Here is an 18874-nt window from a genome sequence, read left to right on the forward strand (position 1 = left end):
GTTACTAGTCTTGACYAACTACTTCACTACAGAAGTTGATTTGTCATTTAACAAAAAAATGCACCARTCTTGCAATATTACTTCTGCTGCACTTGTCAAGTACAAAAACAGTCTCTTGGCCTTTCTCTGCAATTTAGCTGAGAACGCTAACAATGGAAGGTTGTGAATACAAGACCTCCCACCAGGAAATGATCAGAGATCTTCTATGTTTGTCCACAAGTTCATATGGTCAGGTAAGAAAMAACCTTTTCTTCAGCCTCCCTCCCTCCCTCCTCCCCTCATTGCTTTCAGGTAAGGTTTTCAGGATATTAATTTCTCAATTTACTTCTATGGCAACATGAAGCATTGAGTCATTTATTTCAGTCTAATTAATATTATTGCCAATTTTGAATTAATGTTTGCATTAAAATCATAGCTTCTTTATTTTTTTTTGTTGGATTCAATTCTGAACTTCTAAAAGATTTCAGTAGAAATGCCAGATGAAGACTTTTATATTTGGTATTCCCGATATGAATCATAGACATGCCCCAGACAGTTTTTGGAAATAAAAAGGTTTTACTTTCAGTTTTGTAGCTCTTCTCAAGTAGCTCCTTAGAAACAGGAAAGTATGAACTCTTTGTTTGCGCGTTTTAATAAACTATCTGCTGACTAAGGGAGAGGAGAAGCATGTGGTTACATACCCTTTTATAAATAAATAGTGTGTTTGTGAAGATAAATCATAAATCCTGTGGATAAATAGCTGGAAAAGATGCATTTTTTTTAATATGCTATGTTTTTTGATTCAGAAGGCTTGATAGTAATATGTCTCTTCSTGCAGATCAGAAGTAAAGCCCAGCAAGCACTCTTCACAGCTCTGGGAACATACAACTTCTGTTGCAGAGATATCATTCCCTTGGTTTTGGAGTTCTTGCGGCCAGACCGGCATGATGTCACACAACAGCAGTTTAAAGTACTGTCTTTCGTATACGTATCTCTTCCCTGCTTTCTTGTCCTCAAAGATATTTACTGCATCATATTGACTCACTTTTTGTTGAAGTTCTGTTTTATGTCTAGATGGTTTGTTTTATGTTTTAATTTCAAAGCCTTTTTATGGGGAATGTGTAGTTATGAAAATGGGGTTTGCTTRTTTATCAGCATGACTTTGATGCTTACACAGCATACAGCTTATGCTGGAGTGATGTAAGGAATTATTTGGATTTTCTTGGTTGTCAAAAGAAATATACCTATATTTACTAATTTCAGAGAAAGGGTGGATTTAGTCTTTAACTGTTGAGCAAGCCCAACAATAATAACGTAAATCAAAAATCAGTCAGCCGTGCCATGGAAAAAGGGATTGGKGTTGTTTTTAATCTCATTAAGATGATTTTTTAGCACCAGGAAGGTTGTATGAAAAAAGTTTCAATGTTTTGGCAGAGGCTGCATAGCTAAATCTTGATGGTAGACTTAAATTTTTGGTTAGGTGAAAATTAATATTCTGTGTCAGTATGTATGCTTACAAAGATACCACTTATAAGTAACACTTGGTAGCTTTTTAAAATTTACTTAAATTTTTTTTTTTTGGATTATTAATAGGGTGCCTTATATTGTCTTCTTGGAAATCACAGTGGAGTATGTTTGGCAAATCTTCATGACTGGGACTGCATTGTACAAACGTGGCCAGCGATTGTTTCTTCTGGGCTTAGCAAAGCCATGTCCCTAGAAAAACCATCAATAGTTAGACTCTTCGATGACTTAGCAGAAAAGATCCACAGGCAATATGAAACAATTGGACTGGATTTTGCAGTAAGTGATAGATTGCTAAGTTATTGTTTTGAATTCTGAGTATATTTGATTTAAATAAAGGCTTGAGACTAATTTTACATTACTTGAGTTCTTAGACATCTGATGTTGACCAAATTCTGTGATTTCTGTGAATTCTGTGATGGAGGCTTGTATTTTTGAAGGTGAAATAATAGAGCTTCCTATGTCATTATTGGAACTTGTCACTCAACTTCTAAAGAAACRTGTTATGGAAAGGAAGCCTAAACTATATTTAGGTTCTTGCTGCTCMAGTGTGAAAATGCATATTGGTAGGATTGTATGGTCAAGCTGATATCATCACTATTTGCAGTTGTTTGTACAGCTGTCTCTTGTGTAAACAGCATGTTAAATGTCATGGTACTTGTTTTAAGAATTGATGTCAATAAAAATATTTCATAAATGCTTTTAAAATATTTCATATTTTTCTATTTTAAATTATTTTAAAATATAGTAAAATATGTACTTGGAGAAGTGATTCTTTGTGAACAGAAAAGCATTCTTCCTTACTTCTCCAGGGTGTCCTGGGTAGTGTAAATTGAATTTGATTTAAATTTATGGGAATGGGAAATTCTTTGCTCTTCATATGATTCAGAGTCCTTCTTATTTCAAAGCAGAAGCAAAACTGTAAATTTCTGCTCAGTCCAAAATATTTGGCTCTTCTGTCAATAGATTCCAGAGAAATGTGTTGAGATGGCTGTTATGCTGCAAAAATCAGAACACCCTAGTTCAAACGTGCCGGTGCCTTGTTCTGAAGAGATTCAGTTAGGAATTCAGCGACAGAAAGAGAAGAACAACGAAGCTCTGCGGTAAGTTTAACTTCACTGACTGTCAGCTTGCATTACCTAATGCTTACTGTACTGCAAATGTAATAATTCCAAATTGCAGACAATTTGGCTAGACAAGGCAGTGTATTTCTCACTCAGCATCCTGCTCCCTCTATACGTATCTCTTTCCTGCTTTMTTGTCCTCTAAGATATTTACTGCATCATATTGACCCACTTTTTGTTGAAGAAGTTCTGTTTTATGTCTAAATGGTTTTCTCAATAGCATCTAGTTGGTGATCCTCTTTTTTGTTTTTTTTTTTTTTTCATGCCTCCAGCCACTATGAAAATTTAGTCAACAGACTTTTGGACTGTGTGGAACAAAGAAATCTGTAAGTCTGTGTTTGCCTGTGAGAATTTACCTTTAGGTGAATTGAAAGCCTGAATAAATATCAATTGCATTAAGAGGTGTAGTCAATGTGACTGAAATTGAATGAATTTCTTCCCCCTTGATGTAGCTCTAATGCAGTTTGCCAGGAGCAATATATAAAGATGGGACAGACTGTTTATTTCTGTTTATTTCTAACACTTTGCAAAGTGTTACCATTGCYCCATTTCCATAAGTCTACATGCATCTGCAAGTGACTTATACTTGCTGGAAGCAGAAAAATGTAGGTCAGTATAGCAAAATCTTGGATTATTGTGTCTCAAGTAAAGAACTGAGTCTTAAATTGATTCTTACTGGAAACTATATTTTTTAGTATTGGGTATTATCACATCTTTGAGTTTAGCTTTGTTATTGGCTAGTTCGACCTTTTTRTTTGTTAGAATCTGTTCATTACGGTAGTGCGGAGAAGCTCTTTTTCTGGATGCATAACATTGAAATCCAAATAGGCTTTAATTGACAGGTTATTACGTTAGACTCTAAAAATTTCTATGCAAGTCTCTATTTTACTTTAATGATGCCTGTCCARTCTTGACATTTCAGCTGCAATGCAACTGGAACTGAGTATAGTAGTGAATAGCATTGAATCTAACAGTGTCATAGAACAGTATTTATGTCCAAATGTATTTACTATATAATCATGTCTGTGCAAAAGCCATATGTGCACTCTGCTACTTATTTCTCTGTTTTGATTTTCAGTCCTTGGAAGTTTGAGCACATAAGCATTGGCTTTCTGTCCCTGCTCCTGAGGGATGACAGGGTACTGCCTGTCCGTGCCATAAAATTTTTTGTGCAGTGTCTCAACCATGACGCACTTGTAGTTCGTAAGGTAAAAACAACATAATTTTATCTTCTGATTTTCTGCTCCTTGGGTTTTAGATCAGATGTTTGTTGTTTTTGCTGTGATAAAGGTGACTTGATGGGGAACTCGTCCCTCCCTGCCCCTTTAGCCCCATGTGCCTGTAAGTGCCTACTCTGAGAATGTGACAGCCTTGCCAGGGCTGTAGCCATAATATATGATGCGCAGCCTGTAAGATGCAATAATACACAATGTAGCTGTTCATTCCTTCTCACTTCAGGTTTCTTTTATGGAATTTCCTTTGGGGGTGTTTTGGCCATCTGCAGGTTGCTACTCAGAAGGATTCCACTGCTATTTCATCTTCATTCACATTCATAATTCTTGCCTCTTCAATGAGGTTTGCAAGTAATGGCCACCTCCTTCTTCTCTTGAAAATGATTAGTGAGGAGGTTTTTTGTTGCATATAGAGGACACAGTTAATTCCTATCTCATATCCACTGACATGACTAAGTTTATGGGAGGTATYGGATACTCATGTGACAAAATTGCCTCTAATGTTCGTTCTCTTTCTGTGAATCTGAGTCGTTGGCTTAAAATGAATCTGTGATGAGATGAGTAGACACGTCCCTATAGTGATAAATGGATGGAAGAGATAAATTAATCCCTTGGTCTTTCTTTTAGGTGGCCATCTCTGCAGTGGCTGGTATCCTCAAACAGCTTAAGAGAACACACAAGAAAGTGCCCGTCTGTCCTTATGAGATTAGTAAGTTTATTTACAAATAAGAAGTCTTTTACTGACAGATTTTTTGAAACACATTTGTTATGGTCAAATTAAGCATTGAATAACAAACTTTTTTTTGCTAATATTTTCAGAGAACAAAGGAGACAATAAAATCAGAAAAGTTGTTTTTTAAACAGCATTGGATTTGCAAGTGTATATTAAGCTATTTGCTTGTTTGTAAAGAATGGAAGAACTTCAGAGACATAGCCATGGTCGTTCTCCTTTCAGGAGTCTTTTGGAATATTTTTATATGCTTCACTTCTAATCACTTTTTTTACTCTTTTAATGCGCTTATATAAATTCATAAAAGAATATTTTGCTTCTATCTGTGTTGCTTTATATTTAAATGCTCTAAGTTAGATGAATCAGCAGTTAATATAAAAAATGTTGGCTCAAAAGTCAAGAAACTTTCTCCTTGTGCTTGCAGGATAATAGTTGCAGGAAAAACTTCACTAACTCTGAATGCTGTTGTTATGATCTCTGTTTCTATAATGTAATTTCAGGATGTTTGTGTTGCTGCTTTTTGCCAGTGCTGAAAGCTTCCCATAAGTCTCAAATCCTTGCGGTTCTTAGAGGGTTGGGGACTTTCTTGTTTTGTTTTTGAATTAGTGCTATTTCTTTAACCCCCTTCATGTAAAAACTGATAAACATTAATAGACTGCTCCAGTAACTGAAGTAAGATCCAGCTAATCCTCATCACTTACATATGGGACCTTGTCAGAATCCAGTTATGTAAAAACAAGTGTATATTTTAAGAACTGCTGGAGAGCATACAGCAATATAAGAAATATTTAAAGTAATGTTTTTTTCTGAACTACACACTTGAGTAAATTAGAGATGTGTGGGTTAATACTGGACTAAAATTTGTAATGATAGAATTAGATAGAAACACTTCTTAACTTTATATTGTTTGTTAGTCGCATCAATTTACAGACTATAAGTGACTCCGTTTATAATAAAAACTAAACTGAATTTAACGCCTGGTCTTCTAGGAAGAAATGCTTTTTCCAGAGGGCACTTCTGAGCCAAGCCCATTGGATTTGCATCTTCCATCTAGATGAAGTCTTCCCTTTCTGTCCTATACAGTTTWTAGTTAACATTTGTAGAGTCAAATTAGTTTTTTAATGTGTTGGTGTTTGTGGATTTTTTTCTGCTTACCATTTCTAATCAGATCAACTCCCTTTCCAAATTGGCTCTATAAAAGCTTAATGACCTCTCTCTGCATACACTTGTTGGTAAAGATGTCTTACCCTCTTCATCATCATCAGGGCATAAAAGCTCATAAAATCATCTGTTAAAAGTTATAATGTTTGCCAGAACTCTCAGYGAACAAGTTTGATAGAATATAAAATAAAAAATTCCTCTTTAACCAGGTGGACACCCTAAGCCTTCCAGAATTCAGGCTGGTGACAGACTGGATAACCAGTGGCTGCACTATGACAGTCAGAATTTACCAAAGACTAAGGAAGCTTGGGAATCATGTTGTTTTGTGGAAAAAACACACTGGGGATATTATACGTGGCCTCAGTAAGTATTAATAAGTCTTGGCCATTGGCATAGAATTATGGAAGTCATGAGGAAAAAAATACCTGTGCTAACTTGAATATTATATTTGTTACATTTAAACTTTTTTTTTTTGACTTGAAGCCATAAAAACTTTTTCTTTTGTGCTCCTTTTGTGTTTTCTGTTTTCATTGATGCTTTGGGGTGATTATAGCTTAATTTCAAACTTGTGTTTCATTGGGATTTGTAGCCATTATAAGCACTTTTGGCTATTTAAGTGCTTCTGTCAAAAATTGCGGACTGATTTAAAATGAGGTATGCATGCATAGAAATAACATGATTGCAAAATATGTGTAGTATTCTATCACCAACTATCCTGGATTGTTTGTCTCTTAAGTTTTGTTTTATGGGAGTTAGTAAGTCCTATTAATAGGATTAACCTAAAGTAGGAAATTGTCAGTAAGCTTTGTTTTACTTTGGGACCTTCCTTAAATCTTCAGAACTATGACAGTTTATGCACCAGTTGTGCAGCAACCAAAGCTGGGACGGAGGAGAGATGAGCTGACAGAGGTAAGGGTTTTCAAAGTGTGTGTGTCCTTTTTTATTTATTTATTTTTTTTTTCTTCCCACCTCTCTCCATACTTCTCCTTCAGCTTTTCTTTTGAATGTAGTCCAYAGGTTTCTGTGGAAGTAAGAATTCCTTTTCCTCTCCTAGCTTAAATATTGACAGCTCTCTGGAGTGTGCTTACGTAAAAGCACTCTCTGTGTGGTTTTTCTTACCTAATACTACCTAATGCTTCCTCTGAAGTGAGAGGGGAAAAAATGGATAAACTAGATATGAACTCTGCCAAAAATAGGAATAAAATGAAAAATGAGAATTTAAAAGATTGGGATATAACTGTGGTAAGGACCTCAAAGCTAAACCCTGTTTTTTTTTTTTTGTTTTTTTTTTCCCTACAGGCAGAACAAATCATATATGATCACTTCTCTGATCCCAAGTTTGTTGAGCAGTTAATAAAATTTCTGTCTTTAGAAGACAGGAAAGGAAAAGACAAATTTAATCCCCGCAGATTTTGCCTCTTCAAGGTAACTAGATTTCAGTAATTATATCGCTTTCTTTTTRTAGATAAATATTAAGTCAGTGTGGAAAAGCTACACACTTGTTGCTGAATAATGATTTAAAGGCATGCTGCTTTGATTAGTTCCATTAACCACTTTTTTCTATGGACACTTGAGTGTATTTACTTTATAAAAACAAACTGGTTTTGCTTTCTGCATATTCACATGCTTCACAGTCTTTATTATTCCTCTTACAAAGCAAGTAGCATGGACTAAAAACTGTTGACAGACACTTGTGTGTTTTGTAGGGCCTTTTCCGAAACTTTGACGATGCCTTCCTGCCGGTTCTTCAGCCCCATTTGGAGCGGCTCGTGTCAGACTCCCATGAGAGTACCCAGCGCTGTGTAGCTGAGATCATAGCTGGCTTGATAAGAGGTTCGAAACACTGGACATTTGAGAAGGTGTGGAAGTAGTATTTTTGAATCAATTGTGAAAGCTAAATAATAAGTTTGAAAAAAAAAAGGTATGTAATTGAGGACTCTCGATGCTAAGGCGGAGGTGGCTGCAAGAATTGCCCTCCTATAAAAGTGCCAAGTGTGTGCAGTCACTGATACTTTTTCTTAAATCTCTGAAAATAGTGTATATTTAACCCACAGCATATCCAAACACCTTGCAAACAAAATTGAAGTGACTTCTGAAATAGCAGCTTTGGTATTTATTTCCGTTTATAACTATTGTTTGCTTTGAGAAACAATATTATTTTTCCATGTTTTGGGAAGATCAGAGGATTTGGTTTCATAGGGATTAAGCAGCCATTTTTTTCATGAATAAACAATTCTGTGTTTTGCTTTCCTGCTGAGCAGGTGGAAAAACTTTGGAATCTTCTTTGCCCATTGCTTCGAACAGCTTTATCCAACATTACAGTGGAAACATACAATGATTGGGGCACGTGCATAGCAACCTCCTGTGTAAGAACTCCATTCTGTCTTATTTGTTCAAATATTTAATGTAGATAGTCAGGCTTTAGAGATATGTCAAGTTCTGTGTGAAGTTTTATTAATGGAGGTATTCTGGTACATTTTTCAGATAAAATTGAAACTGATAGATAAAATATAAATGATATAAATGGATCAATAAAAAAATAAAATTGAAACTGATAGATAAAATATAAATGATAAATATAATGGAAAATCATCCTATCTTAAATCTTGCAGACTCTAAGGAAACTTTTATTTTCTTCTATCCTTTACAAATAACTTTATATGCATTTTGGAAGGAAATAAAACCTTCGGTTTCATTCTAAGTAGCTTATTACAAGTTGTGTAAGATCAGCAGGCGRTGTTAATGTTTGCTTTTACTAGGTCTTTGCCACTGTTCTGTCTTTTCTGAATCTTCTCAGAAGTGTTTCTGAAACCATTACCATGTATTTTCTTGTATTAAAAGTGTGCAGCTTAGTAGTCTCCTGTGAAAACTGGGGTCCTGAGTTATTTTCTAATATGTCATAAGACTTCTGTGGCCTTTGGGAGCCTGATAAATGATAGGCTACAAATGTCTTGGAACAGTGAGCAAAATTCACCACAGCTTATCAGCTGTAGCAATTAATTAACAAAACATCCATGAAAGAAATGATTATTCAAATACATGAAAAATGAATTTAAACTCCCTTCTTATTACTATAGTTTATGAGACAGTTAAAAGCCTGTTGAAGTGTGCATTCTTCATATTAGTCWTCATTTTGAAAGACATTTAACTTGTATAATAAATGCAAGGGATGCAAAGAATCATTGTCAAGACTTCTCTTGCTTTACATTATTTACATTAAAATTCCTGACTTGCTTTATGTCTCTCCCTATTTTTCAGGAGAGCAGAGATCCCCGGAAACTGCATTGGTTATTTGAGCTGCTGTTGGAGTCTCCACTGAGTGGCGAAGGAGGATCCTTTGTAGATGCATGGTAAAACGAGTGGTTATCTGTTCTAGTGTGGCTGAATAAARAAGGAAATAAAAGCATGGATCAAGTACACCAAGAGCCTGTTTTGACAGGCTGTAGAAGGAGGGCTGCTTTTTATTTATTGTGCTCCACACAGTGACATTTTCATTTTTTCCTTATTTAATACAACCGAATCTTCTTAACGGAGCCTTGGCATCACAACCATATTCTTCTATTCTTACTCATCTTTGCATGCACTTCACACAGACATTTTGATGCGCTGACACACAAACATTCCAAAGAAGTCTTTGAGGGGGCAGGGCGAGGGAGAGCGAGCTTTGGCACGACTACAAATACCCTCTTCTGCTTTGTAGCCGACTTTACGTCCTGCAAGGTGGCCTTGCACAACAAGAGTGGCGAGTACCAGAGCTGTTGCACAGACTGCTGAAGTATTTGGAACCCAAACTCACACAGGTTTACAAAAACGTCAGAGAGAGGATAGGAAGGTCAGTGCTCTCTTCTGCAGTTCTTGATTTATTTTCTCCACTTGTTGACTATAGGCCTTGTTTTATCTCTGTGTGAATGCTGCTTAATAGAAGTACTATAAATTGTTATTTAATAGACTTGCTTCAGAAGTTTCTGGCATCATCTGGCTTTGCCTTTTAGTTACATAGCCTGTCATTTTCACATTCAGGATCTCTAAGGCTCTAAAAACAAATATACTGTGCCTAGGCCTTAATAGAGCTGCAAATATACAGGGACTCCTTTGAAAAGCACTTCAGTAATTTAAACTAGCAGCAGGCTCGTTGCTGGGAGCAGGAGGGAGGGTTGTAGTTTACTGACTGTTATCTAACCCTGCTAGATTCAAATATCTAGAGGATATCTGGAAAACATTTGTTTCCAAGTAACTTTAAAGGGAAACTTTTTAGAAATATTGAACTAGAAAGCTTATCAAACTGACTGCTTTTATCTGTGTTCTCTAAACTCTTGTCGTGTTAACGGTTTGGCCTTCTTGTGTTTGTGTTTTTTTGTTAGTGTTTTGACCTACATATTTATGATAGATGTTTCCTTGCCAAATACTGCTGTAACTAAGTCACCTCGTGTCCATGAATTTACTACCCGGATACTTGAAAATCTTAAACCCCTTATGGAAGTAGACGAAGAAATTCAGAATCATGTTACGGAAGAGAACGGAATTGGTGATCAAGATGAACGAACTCAGGGCATCAAACTCCTGAAAACTAGTGAGTTGCCTAGGGAGGTTAAGAAATGGAGTGTGTTAGGACATGAGGATTGAGGAATGCAAATCATACGGTCGCAGTACAAAATTTTGCCTCTCAGATTTCTGCTCTAACAGAGAGAGATCTGCTGGTCTGTGCTTGAGGTTGTAAAGTGGAGATGATACAGTACTGCTAAAAGGCAGCTAAGTGTGTGAGATTCAGTTATCTGAGTGAAGGGTTAAACTTAGCAGCTAGTACAGATTTGCTCTGATATTTGGGAAATCTTCCAGGCTCGTCTTGCTCTTGCCATGAATTTGGTCTATAGCTTGTTACGTGTGTGGGGGGTGTTTGGAGGTGCTGGGGGGCAGAAGATATACCTGTGTGGGGGTTTTTTGGTTTCTTGTTTGTTTGTTTAATAACGATCTTTTCTCTTTATAAAACCAGTTCTGAAGTGGTTGATGGCAAGTGCTGGAAGGTCCTTTTCTACAGCTGTAACAGAGCAACTCGAACTTTTGCCATTATTTTTCAAGGTATCTCTTTTGATTGCTGCTCTACTTGTCATGTTTCATTAGAAACTGATTCTRTCTGTAAATCAAAATTATAAGGAACTTCTTTAAAGGAAAACCACTACCAACAACAAAAATAAGTGTATTGAGGAGGTTCAAATGTATTTTATGTTTGGGTTTTTTTGTTTGTTTGTTTTTAATGCCTATGTAACATTAGACCTGGTAATCTAGTTTTTGCCTTGTTCCCTGAAAATARTGCTAATACTTTTTGATGAGTGTTTGCCTATATGTTTGTAGAATGTTGTGGGGAAAAGAGTCCTTAATTCATGGAGAAATGTGTTGTTTCTGTTTTGATAATTATCTCTAGTTTTTTTTTCCTTTTGTTCCATAGTTGGACAATTCTTCTAAATGGTACTTCTGCTCTTTACGTTTTTTCTGGTACCTCTAATCCTTGTATTTTTTGGTGAAGTTGGGTCAGTAACCTTGCACTCAAAAGATACCAGTTAATGTTTGCCCCACAGAGTGAATTGGATGTAAGGAACAAATTTTTAGGGACACTTGTTAAAGGCAGGCTTGGGCGGGAGGGTCATATGTGGTTGTGTGTCCTTAATGCTATGCATCTGAGAGAATGCATACCAGCGTGCTGCAAAGTGTACCTCTCACTTTCAGTTGTTGGATACTTGCCTGATGTTTATGTTCCCCCAGAATATTCCCCCCAAATTATGTTAAACAGGAAGTCCTTAATTCATTACACTTCATGTAAGTCTTTTATTGTTGAGCCTATTTCAACGTTACTGTAATTATTCTCATTAAGGGACAGTTTTCTTTCAGGATTTTGATGTTAACAGTGCTTATTTGCTAACTCTAGCTGTTGGTTTTATTCCCCTCCTCCCAATTCTGCTGTATAGATTGCTCCAGTAGAAAATGACAATAACTATGATGAGCTCAAAAGAGATGCAAAGATGTGTCTGTCATTAATGTCTCAGGGTTTGCTGTATCCTCAGCAAGTGCCTTTGGTGCTTCAGGTGCTAAAACAAGTAAGTCTGGTCTAAATAAATTAAAGSTTGTTATCTGATGCATGCTGCAGTATTTTTAAGACGATAATATAGAGATTCCCTTCCAAATTAAAGGATGAAATTTATTAGAAATGTTCTATAACATACTTAAGAAACTAGTCTTTCACCAGATGCGTTTTGTTTTCTAATTCCATTTTTTTCCTCTATAAAAGAATAAACTGTATGTTAAGAAACTAAAATTTGGTTCACTGGTGAATCAGACTCAGCCAATTTTCTCTTTTCCATGAGTATTATAAATTCAGGAACCTTTTTCAAAATGAGTTAACATGAGAACTGCCCTTGAGTCTCTGTAGTCTTTTGTAGTCTTACAGTATTTTTATCAACTTCTTTCTCAAAAAAAAAAAAAAGCACTCAACTAGCATAAAAACGAAGTATATGYATAATAAGTCATTAAAGAAATTCACTATTTTCCTCCAGTTGGTCTAGACTAAGCACGTGAGATGAAAGTAAAGGCACTTGCAAAATGGTTGTTTTCTGTATCTGCTGCATACCCTCAAAGAGAAGGAAGTTTTTTGTTTATTTATCTAATAACTGAAGTCTGAAATGAATCCAAAGGAGAGTTTCCTAATTTTTCTTGTATAGTATTAGATATCTGCTATTCTTTAAACCTTTGTRTGTTTTGGAAATGAAGAGTGTATGAAACAAAATCAACTGAATGAGGGACACTTTATTTGCAGCTGTTTTAATTTTAGTCCTCAAAGACTTGTTTTAGTTCTTGAGTATTTAAATCAAGTAGCAGCTTTTCTTTGCTTCCTTACTTTTTACTACTTACTAGATACTTTTACTTGCAGACAGCAAGAAGCAATTCGTGGCATGCCAGATATACCATATTAACCTACCTCCAGACCATGGTATTCTACAATCTCTTTATTTTTCTCAACAATGAAGAAGCAGTCAATGACATCAGATGGCTGGTTATAAAGCTGCTGGAAGATGAACAGCTTGAGGTAAGTCGTCTCTTTTCTCATGGGATCCAGCTACTGGTAGAAAAAAATCAGATGTGCTTGCTTCCACCTCAGTCATTTCTTGCCATTGCCAGGTTTTCTGAAAGCCTGTTCTAAGTTAACTACAGGTTGTAGCATAGTGTTGTTTTGAATATACAGCTAACTTCAGAGGACTTTTAAAAATTTTGTTTTCTACAGGAAAACAGTTCAGAAAGTTCYATTTGCAATAAAATAGTATCAAAAGTCCATGTTTTCTGCTTTTGCAGTAGAATCTTGCTTAGTTTCATTGTTTCTTCTTGTTTTAAGTACAACTGATATAAGGATATTACCGTTACAATACAAAATTTACATGGATGTTAAGCAGAAAGTTCAGCTTTCAACAAGGTAACATGCCATAATATAAAACCTCTATAAAGCCACTGTTTATTACTCCACGGGGCTGTTTGCCAGGTAATCCCATTAGCTAATTAGTAATACAGATAAATTCTGCCCGATTATGCACGCAGCTTTTGCCACAGAAAAACCCCATCATCATACCTGGAGTGTTYCACGGGTGAGTGGGATGCATACACAATCTGCCCAGCAGATCCTGTGATTGTTGGTGATCTGTGATTTAAAAAAAATAAATGTAAGCTTGCAAGAACTTGTAGTGCAGACAAGCGCGTGCCCTGGGCTAGAGACACCGGCTCTATCTTTGCAGGAAGGAGCTGAGTCCGTAAACCGTGGCCATGGTGCACACATACTGCTGAAATGGTGCCTGTGTAACATGGGATCTCTCTCGTCATATTTCTAAAAGCTAGAAAAGCATCAAAAAAGTCCTTCCCTCACCATAAAGCTCAAACCTGACAGAGGCTTCTATTAAAGGACCTGAGTTGTAAGTGTGGTTGCTTGTATTTAAGCACCATGAGGAATCTTTAACGTTTAGTCCATTAATTCCCTAACACTCTATTTTCACTCTTCCTTGTGCTGCTGGCAAATACCAGGGAAATTCTGCTTTTAATTTARTCGTTTATTTAAATTAATGTTAGATTCTTAGTGGTTTGAGTGCTCTATTTCTTTCTAGAGGGAAGAAGGTTCTGAAGTGGGATACCCTGCTACAAAAAGCAAGATGTTTTAGTTTTTCTGAAATTATATTTAAAATGGTCATTAGACCTGAGCTTTGAAAYTTGTTCTTGAAACAAGTGAATTACAGGTAACTTGAATATGTGAATGAATTTATGGGTTAAAAGGTTTGATGTTACCAATTCTGTACTGTCTCATATCACTTYTAGACAGCAATCTTTGTAAATACAAAATACCACTACTTATTGCACTCTGAAGGTTGGCTGAGAACATTATGTTCAAGGTATAATTTATTATAAGCTGCATTAGATCCAGGGTGTTGGTGGGTGTTTGTGCTCTGGCCCGACACTCAGCTTGCGGGTGTGTGCAGCATGGACTGAGAAATCCAGCAGCTGCCGGCAGCGTTCGAGCGAGTTCACTGGGTTGGCAAAACCCAAAACTGGAGGGCTTTTGTCAGCCTGTAAATATTGAGAGTGGATGTGAGCTCGTTGAGGGARTGAAATTTAAATGGGATCTGGCAGTTTTGTAACTGTAGAGCTTGGGGAGATTGAGGAGGAAAATTTAATAACAATAACGGCTGGTCCTTGCTTTTCAAAGCAAGGAGTGAGTCTCCAAAGCAATCTCCACTTGTAATTTACTAAAAATATGCTATGTGGGAAGGGAGATCTGTGTTTGATTCGATTGATAATTGGATGAATATTGATTTTTAGTCTCGCGTTTTAAATGTTTTGTAGAGAACTATAGAGAGCAGTATTTCCCCTGCCCTGTAACCCTGTTTTTACTCAGTAAAGCGACTGGTACTCAAGGCTCCAAAGTAGCTGCTGGAGCACTGCAGAGCTGAGGTGCTCAGTTGTTGCTGCAGTTACCCAGTGCCAGTTGTGTCCCTCCGGATGCTTGAGCTGCACGAACGGAATCGTGCCTGGCGTCCCGTGGAGGCAGCCCTGGCTCCCTGGAAGCTCCGGCGGGGCCCGCGGGCTGCCTGGCGCCTCCACGTGCTSCTTGTGCCCGCAGGTGCGCGAGATGGCGGCGACGACGCTGAGCGGGCTGCTGCACTGCAACTTCCTCACCATGGACGGCCCCATGCAGACCCACTTCGAGCAGCTCTGCAAAATGAGGGTGCCCAAGAAAAGGAAGCGAGACGTGGGCTCCGTGGGGGACACGATTCCTTCCGGCGGTGAGTGCTTTGGGACGCCTGCTTACAGCGTAAGTGATGGATGAGAGTGTGTGACTGCCGCAAGGGAAAATAAACCGTGTCCAGGTGAGTTTTCTAGGGACTTGTTCATTCCCTGTGTGGGCAGGTCTGGTAGCTGCTGGTCAGTGCAAGGTTCTTGGGAGCCCGGGACCTCCTGCAGGTGCTGGGGAGCAGAGCACGGTGAGGGAGAGGAGGAGGCCTCCCTCYTCCCAGCCACCAGGAATGGGTCCCATATCCAGCTGCCAAAAGAGCTTCCTGTGGGATCAGGGCAGACTCTCCTTTTGCCTTCTGCAAAAATGGCTTTGAAAAGAGAAAAAGATTCAAAAAGGCCAAATCAGTGATTTCCAGATAGAGCTTGAATGCAAGCAAGGATGACTTGGTTCTGTTTTTAAATGTTTGTGTAGCTTATGGTGGTTGCAGGGTTTTGTTTGTTTGTTTGTTTTTTGTAGTTTTATATATTATTCTTTTTACAAAAAGTGAAAATGTAAGATAGTGGGAGCATGTGGTGTGAGCTGATATGGGATGATTTGGTCTAAGGAATTGTTTGGTTTCCTATAAAACCTGGAGATCTCTGTACTGCTTAGGCTGGGTTTTAAATTTGAGATCAGAACTTAATCCTGGTGTCAGTGCACTCCTCTATTTGATCACCTTTTTGTTACTTCCATTGAGTAGAAACGGCTTCATTCTCACTGATAACTGCCTTCCGCTTGGGCTGTGGTGGGGTCGCTGTGGGAGGGGGTGTTGGCTGCTCCTTGACRGCGGCTCCCGTGTCCCAACCGCAGAGCTGGTGAAGCGGCACGCCGGGGTGCTGGGCCTCAGCGCCTGCATCCTGTCCAGCCCCTACGACGTGCCCACGTGGATGCCCCGGCTCCTCATGGACCTCAGCGCCCACCTCAACGACCCGCAGCCCATTGAGGTAGCCCCGCGCGCCCGGCGCCCGCTGCTGTGGTGGGAACGCGCGCGGCTGGGAGAGGGACACCCACCCGCGTGGGGGCTCCCGGGCCCCTGCCCGCCTCGGGGTCCGTGTGCTCCCACCTGCAGCGTGGCTCCCGTGCTCCCTGCGCTGCCTGGAATTGCTGCTCTTGCTTCTGAGCTTGGGAATGAGCTGGAAGCTGCAGGAGTGGTACCTGTAATGGTACCCGAGAAACCTGATAAGGGAGAATCTTACTTGATTTAAAAGGGTCCTTTTTGTGCATGCCCATAAAGGTACCACCGAGTCCATTTGGAGGTCTAGAAGACAGAAATCTGAACAAAAAAAAATCTTTCTCAATTGCTTTCGAAAACAAGGTTTTKAAATTTGTTTTTAAAGTTGTCTTTAAGTGAAATTTTTGCCCTCTGCTCCGTCAGCTCTGTTTTGTTGACTGGTGCTGTTAGAGTGGGGGGCTTGCCTGCTCAACAGTCCTGTAATTCTGACATTTTATTGGGACATTCTTTACTGATTCAGGAGACTATGATAATATAATCATAGCTTAAAATATTTTAATAACGGAAGATCATTTTTCCTCTATGTGAGTTATATACATGACTAATCCCATATGACTTTCTCATGTTTTACTTGAACTTCCCTTGAACTGTGTTCAAGAATAAGTCAAGATAAGAGGCTTATCTCAAAAAACAAGCAAGGAGAGGAAAACCATTTATTTTCTTTACACTTCCCAAGAATCTCTTAACTGTTCACTGTGCAGTTTCAGATTTAAGAAAAATTTGCCTCTTGTCAGATTGTTGAAGTCTCGACTCTGGTTAAAGCCTCAACCCCCAGTATAAAAATGCCAGGCAGGGCCCGGGCCCGGAGCCCCCCGCCCGGGGCCTTGCCCGCGCCTTCCTCGCAGTCCCTCGGCTGTGGTGCTGGAGCGCGCTGTGGCGCGGGGTTAGAGCCGCGGCTGCTGCCGGCTCCACGCCGCCTCTCTGCTCTGCAGATGACTGTGAAGAAAACGCTGTCCAATTTCCGGCGGACCCACCACGACAACTGGCAGGAGCACAAGCAGCAGTTCACTGATGACCAGCTCCTGGTCCTCACAGACCTCTTGGTTTCACCGTGCTATTACGCATAGATAGGTAAGATTGTATCTTTTGGCATAAACTGAGAAAAATGTCCGTTTTGGAAAACTTAACTCTAGCTCTTCAGTTAGCCTGGCGGAGGGAGGAGATCCCCAACTGGGAGCGTGTTCTTGGCAAATAAAACAGTGCGTTTTCCAGTACTGGGTTTGAGTGGATACTGTGGTCTGTCTTTGCACAGGTGTGTGCAGCAGGCACCGACCGCGCGTGTGCCCGAGTGCCCCGTGACCCCCATGGCGCAGGGGGAGCGATTGCTGCCAAACCCTTCCCTCTTCCACGTGGCGGCCTTGGAACCAGGAGCATGTCCCAAGAGCACAGCCCTAGCTATGCTGAGATCCTATCCATGTGCCTAGATCCTGCACAGGGAGTTGTCCTTGATAAGCTGCAGTCATCTGTCCTGTGTTGTGGTGTTTTGTTACGGGCTTCCAAGAGAAATCCCTGTTTTTATTTAGTTGTGGGGTAACAACGTGAGGCAACTTTCTTTTTTTTTTTTTTTTTTTTTTTTGTCTACTTTTGGGGAAAGAATAGGATTTAAAAACCTTTTAAAAAAAAAAAGGAAACCAAAAAAAAAAAAAAAAAAAAAAAAAAAGTATTACCTAGAAACCTTTGTATTGGACATCCTGATGCCTCATCAACCACTTTTAAATACAAATATAAAGGCCTGGTTCTATTCCTAAGGAATTTCACCTTCCCAGGAGCCCCATAGCCTTCAGCGAGCCCGATGCTGGTTGGTACCGCCCAGCCCCTGGTCGCTGCCCGCATCCCTGCATCCCTCACGTGCCCTTGGTCCCGCGTCCTTGCACAGAGACTCGCTCTGCACCTTTCCTGTCCTCTTCTTCATCAGGTCCTTCCTCCCTGCTGTTCCCAGCACCAGGGATAGGCAGACCCAGCGGGCCGGCTGTAAAGCAGAGTAGTCTCAGAGCAGCTCCTGGGTTTTGCTGCTGCACCTTCCTGCCCGTCCAGCCTGACGCGCCCTTGTCAAAGGATTTATTTTTCACTCCTTGGGTTGAGTCCCCACCGGACGGTGGGCCAGGTATCATTAATCCACCTCAGGGCAGGGTTGCCTTTTTGTATCTTCTTTGCAGAAATGTAAATAACTCATTTTTCTCTGTGCAGCAGAGAGGACAGCAGGCCAAAACGTGGGCAGTGCAGCCTGGCCCGCGGGGCCAGGCCCTGCTGGCGAGCGTGGCCGGCCCTGGGGAAGAATCCAGCGCTGCCTGCGGAGTTGTAAGGGGGAAGAGCTGTGGGTGTTGGCAGGGGTAGAGCCCTAGCTCTGGAATCGGGGCCTGGCACGTGGTGGTTGAATTGACAGCATGAAGTGTATGCACAGTGTGTAACGGCCCTGACTAGCTGACAGCGTCTTCCCGTAGAGAGTGTCAGTATTTGAGCCAGCACAACTTGCTCCAAGATTGTGGACGCGCTGTATTTTCCTTTTGCCTGCAGCTTTGGTCAGAGACTGGTATCTATTGGCTATTTAACAATATGTTTAATATGTGTTACATAGTTGTAAAAGACTGTATAAATTGTAGAGCATTGCATTGACAAGACATTGTACAGTTTGCAACCTTTTACATAACACCATTGTGAGATTAATTTGTAAAGATTCATACTTRGGTGTTAATACTGCAGTAGTTCTGGCTTTTGTATCAAATCAAATGCCATGATTAGTTTTTTAAATTATTTTTCTTTAACATAATATCTCCTGGTGTCTAAAAGGCAGAGATTTGGGTTCCTTGAGTCTCA

General features: G+C 39.5%; 1 protein-coding gene across 2 annotated transcripts in view; it reads left to right on the forward strand.

The window, feature by feature from the left end:
- Positions 1 to 17599, forward strand: part of PSME4 (proteasome activator subunit 4) — a 51713-nt gene extending 34114 nt beyond the window's left edge. The window contains exons 26-47 of one of the 2 annotated variants that reach the window (XM_026033783.1): positions 138 to 233; positions 818 to 949; positions 1573 to 1782; positions 2470 to 2606; positions 2900 to 2953; positions 3706 to 3835; positions 4487 to 4568; positions 5960 to 6113; positions 6590 to 6659; positions 7050 to 7175; positions 7457 to 7609; positions 8012 to 8116; positions 9009 to 9100; positions 9451 to 9582; positions 10112 to 10320; positions 10741 to 10826; positions 11711 to 11839; positions 12670 to 12825; positions 14896 to 15058; positions 15859 to 15992; positions 16993 to 17131; positions 17313 to 17599. In XM_026033783.1, the coding sequence (XP_025889568.1) occupies positions 138 to 233; positions 818 to 949; positions 1573 to 1782; positions 2470 to 2606; positions 2900 to 2953; positions 3706 to 3835; positions 4487 to 4568; positions 5960 to 6113; positions 6590 to 6659; positions 7050 to 7175; positions 7457 to 7609; positions 8012 to 8116; positions 9009 to 9100; positions 9451 to 9582; positions 10112 to 10320; positions 10741 to 10826; positions 11711 to 11839; positions 12670 to 12825; positions 14896 to 15058; positions 15859 to 15992; positions 16993 to 17127 (2685 nt within the window). In that variant the 3' untranslated portion in view covers positions 17128 to 17131; positions 17313 to 17599. Of the gene's footprint in view, positions 1 to 137; positions 234 to 817; positions 950 to 1572; positions 1783 to 2469; positions 2607 to 2899; positions 2954 to 3705; positions 3836 to 4486; positions 4569 to 5959; positions 6114 to 6589; positions 6660 to 7049; positions 7176 to 7456; positions 7610 to 8011; positions 8117 to 9008; positions 9101 to 9450; positions 9583 to 10111; positions 10321 to 10740; positions 10827 to 11710; positions 11840 to 12669; positions 12826 to 14895; positions 15059 to 15858; positions 15993 to 16992; positions 17200 to 17312 lie in introns of those variants that run through there. The other variant, XM_026033782.1, reaches the window with a different exon arrangement.
- The last annotated feature ends 1275 nt before the right edge of the window (positions 17600 to 18874 follow it).

This window comes from Nothoprocta perdicaria, unplaced genomic scaffold, assembly GCF_003342845.1.
Source record: "Nothoprocta perdicaria isolate Ctin4 unplaced genomic scaffold, notPer1 scaffold_133, whole genome shotgun sequence".
Lineage (NCBI taxonomy): Eukaryota > Metazoa > Chordata > Aves > Tinamiformes > Tinamidae > Nothoprocta > Nothoprocta perdicaria.